The sequence below is a fragment of the Nyctibius grandis genome, chromosome 7 (genome assembly GCF_013368605.1).
Source record: "Nyctibius grandis isolate bNycGra1 chromosome 7, bNycGra1.pri, whole genome shotgun sequence".
NCBI lineage: Eukaryota > Metazoa > Chordata > Aves > Nyctibiiformes > Nyctibiidae > Nyctibius > Nyctibius grandis.
In genome coordinates, this window is record NC_090664.1 from 55,862,119 (window position 1) to 55,868,512 (window position 6,394).

The following is a 6,394-nucleotide window of genomic DNA, read 5'->3' on the forward strand; positions in this document are numbered from 1 at the left end:
GAAAGGCACAGCAAAACATTCAAAACTCCTGCATCCCCTGCCCATTTTTAACTGTGGAATGAAGTGTTCAGTCAGTCCTGAAAGTTGGCCAGTGACGTCAAAGACACAGTCCAGAGAACCAGGATATGCTCTGAAATGCCTACATTTTTTTCAACTGAAATTTTGGTGAGCAGGAAAGGTTTATAGGATTGAAGGAGGCTCATGAAAAATGTTCAACACAGGTGAAATAACTGAAGAAGACAAAGAAATCCTGAGCGTTTTTCATAAACGTCTCAGGCTGTTGAATATCTCTCATCAAAATCTTTCATAACGTCTGTCTCTTTCCATCTGCTTATCTCCTTTCTCAAAAAGCCAAGTGCTAATTAGAAAGCTTTGAGACTGGGAAGCACGAGTCACTGAAGTCAGGTCCAATTTTCACACGTGCTTTGAAGGGAGCTGGGATCAACCTCAAGCTCCATCAGCTTTTGTCCATTTCAGTACTACTACATTCACAATCACCACAGTGAGGATCTTCCTATCCACTGTGGCCTGTAAGTAATTCCGGGATATTTATAATGTAATCTACATAGCATTATGTTCTGTCAGAAAACAACAAGAAACTATAAAAAATAACCAAAGTTTTCTTATGCAGCAAAAAAGTCTGCTCAAATGCACTTGTAAATATAGATAAGCATCCACTTTGTTTCTAGCATATCCAGGCCAGGTTTACCACTCTTGAGTCTGACTGACTGTAAAGCTTGAGGTCACCACAGCAATGACACGACTCCAGTCACCAGCAATGTATTTAGTTATCATAGAAAGTCTTGCCCTCAACTTGCAAGCTCTGACACAGTCTTGATCCAGGAAGCTTTCAATCCCAAAGGTAAAGACCTATTTCCAATCTTTCTCTTCAGCCAGTTAAATAGATTATTTCAGGAGTCTTTTTCACTGAAAATGACTACCTAGAGGACATTTTCGGTGTTTGTTTTCTCTTTCTAACTCAATTACCTATGGAACAAGAGAAGCTGAGGCACTGATTGCCTTACAATCATTTAGAGGAATATCTTTTCAAGATTGTTTTTAAGACATTAGAGTAATTCTTGAATGCTCCTCTGTGTATTGGATTGTATTTATCTGACTTTATTTAACTGCATAGCCTTATACAGAACAGTACTCGCTATACATACGTATCCATGTATCCCAATATATGTATTTACTCATAGGTATTCTGTATGTGACAATATAGGCATACTACTTTATTTTGTTTATAAACCCTATGTAATTAGTATTATCTTGAGAAAAATGAAAACGAATTTATTAGCTCTATGCTAAATTTGGTAGAGCATTTAATTGCCACTAACACTTAAAGAACAAGAGGGCACTAATAACAGAGGATCCTCCCTTTCTGCTGTTGCAAGTATTCTTCCAAATTAAAGAGAAATTTCTCCCTTTCTGTATGTGTAGCATGTTTGCCTAAAGGTGAAGTTCATGACACCTAATCCCAAAGAACTGAAACCTAGATGTCAAAGCCCATCAGCAAATTTACTCAACTGAAGCCACAGACATTGTTCTTCGAGTGTTTCCACCTCTTCCCAGTAGTATGGAAGGAGGCTAAATGAGTAGCTTTAGACAAGATTTCTAATTTTAGATAGATAATATTAGAAGATTAATCTAAACTCCCCCATCAAGCCTCTCTTAATGATCAACGAAGGCAGACAAGCAGTTCCAGGGAAGGTTTCCTCCTACCTCTCTCAGACACCTATTTGAGGACAGAGTGACTCACTGTACAGGAGCCTGTCTCCCTCCATTAACTCCCTCCAGGCTAACAAAACACCAAAACGAACTGATTCTTCCATACCTCCAGTTCCCTATGGAGGGGAATTTAAGGTCTGCAGGGACTGGATTGCTAGAAGGCTCATGTATCTCCCTTCAACACAGATTAGCCAATAGTAGCTATATCAGAAATTCAGGCATGTTTTATTAGAAGCTCAGCATCTTGTCACGGATTTGGATCCATATGCCTATCACCACAAGAAACACTTTGTTAAAGCAAGTGTATATCTCAATGATAAACCATCTATGTTTTCATTCTCACCTCCGTTCATCAGATCAGACTGAACCCCTTCCCCTGAAATGTGAAAAGCTGTTCTGTATTTATATGCCCAGGGCAGTGGTGGAGTCACCATCCCTGGAGGTATTTAAAAGACGAGTAGATGTTGTGCTGAGGGACATGGTTTAGTGGTGGACTTGGCAGTGTTAGGTTAATGGTTGGACTCAATGATCTTAAAGGTCCTTTCCAACCAAAATGATTCCATGATTCTATGATTTGAAGAAGAATGTAGTTTAGCTCAGCAGGAAGGACAGTGAATGCAGAGTCTTTTCTGTTCCCCATTCTCTATTTCCTGAGATTCTGAACTCTTTAAGAGAGGAAAAGTAATTTTTATGCATTTCAGCACCCACTGCTCTCTGTTCCTTGTCACTTACAAGCAAATGGTAATTTTTAACGTCAAGGACTCTGCAAGGCACAAAGTATATCCTGCAACATACAGCTCCCTGTGGAGCTGATGGGAGGTAAAAGTACCCAGTTTCACAGAGGAACCCTGCTGGTTTATTTTCGTATCTGAATAATGAATTATTTGCAGAATCCACACTAGAATTATTTCTCTGCTCTGACATGATCCTTTGAAATATGAAAGGACTATTTACTCATTACATCCTATGGATCTCTGGTCTTCCCCTACTGTCTAACTTAGGGTGCAAAGCTTCCCACAAGACCTAGTTTGAGACACGAAAACCACTGATATTTAGAGCACTGAGTCTTACCAGACGTGTAGTTGGAGTTCATATATGAGCAATAGTTTGAGGCCAAAAACTACATAGAGCATGCAGGTTGTGGAATTACTTTTATTATGGGCACGGTCTGCTGCAATATGCTAAAACATTAAAATGATGCATGGCAGCCCACAGAGGTGCATGATACATCACTTCAGGTTAGCTCCACTCTGCTGACAGCTGCAAGAGTAAGTTGTGCCTCTATTATGTGTAAAAAGGCTAGTCCAGATGCCAAAGTCACTCTACATGTAGCAGTGTAACACTTTAGACTGACTAGTTGTCCCTGAAAGAAGGGTATTACACGTGATAATAACTATATGTGAAAATGTTTACATAGCAAGGACCTATTTCCTATCCCTTGTGTGTAAAGCTGTGTAAATACAAAGGAAAAACAGTTCCAAAGGATGTGAGGTGCAGGTGTGAAAATTTACATCCCATCTTTCACCTTTTAGAACTGAAGGGTCAAGACCAGTCTGTAACCATCTAGGTTCTCACTGTTGTCAGTGGAAGAAAACAGGCCCTAGAGGAACACTCAGCCCATCTGTCTCTCTCAGGATAAGACGAAATGCCTCCCAGGAAGGTGACTGTCTCCCCCTTGACTATAGAGAGTCTTAAACAGTCTTAAACATTTAACTGTGAAATGGCTAAAGTTAGAAAAAATGAGTCCCCAGGAATCACACCTATAGGAAGGTTTCCAAACACTTCTCTGCGGCTGAAAATTGAGGGGAAAGAGGATATATGACTGTACTTGCACTTACACTAGCTTTTGCTAACCAGCCCAGGCAATGCCAGCAGCAGAGCATGGGGCTCAGGGAGGGATATACGTGCTTGAATTGCATCTCTGTGCTCATACATCTTCCCTGATGTTTAGCGTTACAACCTCACCTGCTGCCTCCAGTGCACAGCAGAAATAAGACAGTTCATACTCCTGCTTGGTGATATTATAAGCAGATTCCTTCAGCAGTAAAAACATCAGTGCCCTTTCAAAGAGGTAAATGTCCCAAATCCATCAAGAGGAACTATTCCTTTTTAGTTATCCTCCTTCTTCAGCAAAGTTGTCTTTCTCAGAACAACTGGGACAGCAAGTCATCCCCTTATGTGTCTCTAAAGCCATGCTACAGCTACTCTGATTTAGGGGTGCTTTTCTGTCCTTTGGAAACTGCAATTCTAATGAATGGAAATTAAGAGACATTTATTAGTAGCAGCTCAGAGCCGGAAAAATTACAAAGAAAAGAGCTGGGTCAAACCTCTACCTCAGGAATATTTTTTCTTTTCTCCCCCCCTTACATCTCCCTCTCCTTTTTAAAATCCTTTCCTTATTTTTCTTTCTTTCTACCTGCTCCTTGTTACGAGAAAAGTTCCCCTGCCGCTGCGGGCAGCCCCCCCCCTGGATCCCGCGGGGCAGAGGCAGAGCCATCCAGCTGTGGCCAACAGTGTCAGGAGCCAGATGTGCGGTGCCCCCCCTCCCCTTCCCAAACCCAGAGGAGCCACCGCCGGGCACTCACCAGCGGCAGCAGCAGCCAGCACAAACCCAGCATCCTCGGCAGCAGCCACCGGGTCCTTCCCTTCCCTCTGCCTCTTGTGAAGCTGCCAAAAGCCGAGGCTCAGCCCGCCTCCACCTGCCCAAGACCCGCCCCGGAGAGCCTTGCACCTCCCTTCCCGGCCATCCAGGTCCCTCCTGGGGAGCCCGGTACCTTCTCGCCCCGCTGGACCAAGTTTGCGGCGGAGGGAAGGAAATTCTTCAGCATCCTCCTGGGATTTTGGACCCAACTCCATGAACCTGTCCTCTGGTCGTCCACCTGCAAAACTGCGGGGGGCTGGAGCACTGACTGGTCTTTTAGGGTGTGTTTGGAAGCAGATGTTCTCTGTGCAAGGAGAGATGCTGGATTCACCCCTCCTTCTGCTGATGAGCTCATGCTTGTGGCCGGTGGCAGCAGGTTTTCAAAGGATCCAGATTTCCCATGGGTCTGACAGCGTGGTGTTCCCTGGGGACTCTTAGAGATGCAGTTTCTGGGTTTTGGCATCCCCACATCTCAGATGGAAAATTTTGAGCAGTGACAGAGGATTTCCTCCACAAGCTGCATAAGGTCTTTCTGGCCCTTGTGTTACAGAGATGCCTCAAATGTCACTTTATTTCTTGGTGCGATAGGTAAAAGCGAAAACCCTTCTTGCCTATGGCTTGGATTTGGGGGGGTGGGGGAGGAAGGCAAAAAAAAAAGATAATAATTTTTTAAATGTCAGGGTTCATAGTACCTAGGCACCTGTTCTGGTCTTTGCCGCAATAAATACTGCACCAAGATATTTTCAGGGCCTGGGAGAGCAGGAATTATGGACATGACAGAAGCATTTTTTCTTGATAAGATTTAAGTGCTATTTCATGACCTGTTCATCACTTATTATTTCCCAATGGTGTTAAACACAAGAGTTCTGTATAGTCAGAGGAGATCCAGGGCTCACCTAAGTTACCCCAGAACAGGCATCTAATGTCATTTGAGGAAATACATATTTTTGCAACTTTCTTTGTAAGTGTATAGCTCTCCTGTAAGCCCTGTACCATGTCTGCCAGCTCCACCTAGATATTTCAGATGTACAAGGGCACCCTGAGTGGTATTCTTTACTTATGTTTAAGAAACTGAGTCGTGTCATTATTATCTATTAATTTCTCTCTTTGCACCCTGATAGTCCTGACCAAATCACTCGGTTGTAATGGGAATCTGTACAACTTGTACATCTGTGGACAGCTGTACTAAAATGCTGAAATGTGGGTGTGTTATATCAGTATGTACCTCACCTTAGTCTTGCAAACAAAAGGAAATTGGGTCTAAAATCAAATAGTATCCCCAGGCTCTTGCTAGAGAGACAGTCAGTTCTACAATCTGCAGAATAAAGAGGGGGATAAAGGTGTAGATTTGTGGGATAACATTTGTAAGCTAATTCTCATTTACCTCCCTTTTTCTATATGATTGTCTTCATTAGTGCATAATGGCATCTGATCGCTTACCTGGACAGATAAACCTCAAATGCTACTCCAAAAATCAAGTTTGTTTTAAAATAAAGAGATTAAACCCTAAAAAAATCAGTTGAAGTCTGATTTTGACTGTTTTTCCCCAGCTATAATGGATGTGTTAAAGCTGTGGCCAACTCTCACTAGTCGATAAGGTGGTTCTCATCACACTAGAATAATTTTTAGGATACCACTACAAGGCAGGCACCACATGGTATCAGGCAGTTCCTAATTCTAATGCAAATGAAAATGCAAAATAGAGGCCTATCAAATACCCCCAGAAGGGGAACAGATTGTAATTCCTGCTGACCAGTATTCAGCCAATATGAGTATACGAGATCATAGAGTAATAGAATAATTTAGGTCAGAAGGGACTTATGGAGATCTAATCCCAGCCATCTCCTCCCTTCAAAATAGGTCAAATTTCAAAGTCAGGTCATGTTGCTCAGGGATTTGGTCACTATGTTTCAAAAAAATTGCTCTCAGGAGTCACACCATAAACACAAAGACACAATTAAATTAATATCAGCATGACCTTCCACTACACAATATTTCAACTGGATTCCATTATTTAAGGCT

At 42.3% G+C, this 6,394-nt stretch overlaps 1 protein-coding gene across 1 annotated transcript in view; it reads right to left on the reverse strand.

Annotated features, from left to right (window-relative positions):
* LOC137665937 (vasoactive intestinal polypeptide receptor 1-like) overlaps positions 1 to 4,349 on the reverse strand; it is a 30,511-nt gene extending 26,162 nt beyond the window's left edge. The window contains exon 1 of the mRNA XM_068405445.1: positions 4,317 to 4,349. Within this exon, the coding sequence (XP_068261546.1) occupies positions 4,317 to 4,349 (33 nt within the window). The remainder of the gene's footprint in view (positions 1 to 4,316) is intronic.
* Positions 4,350 to 6,394: the final 2,045 nt, after the last annotated feature.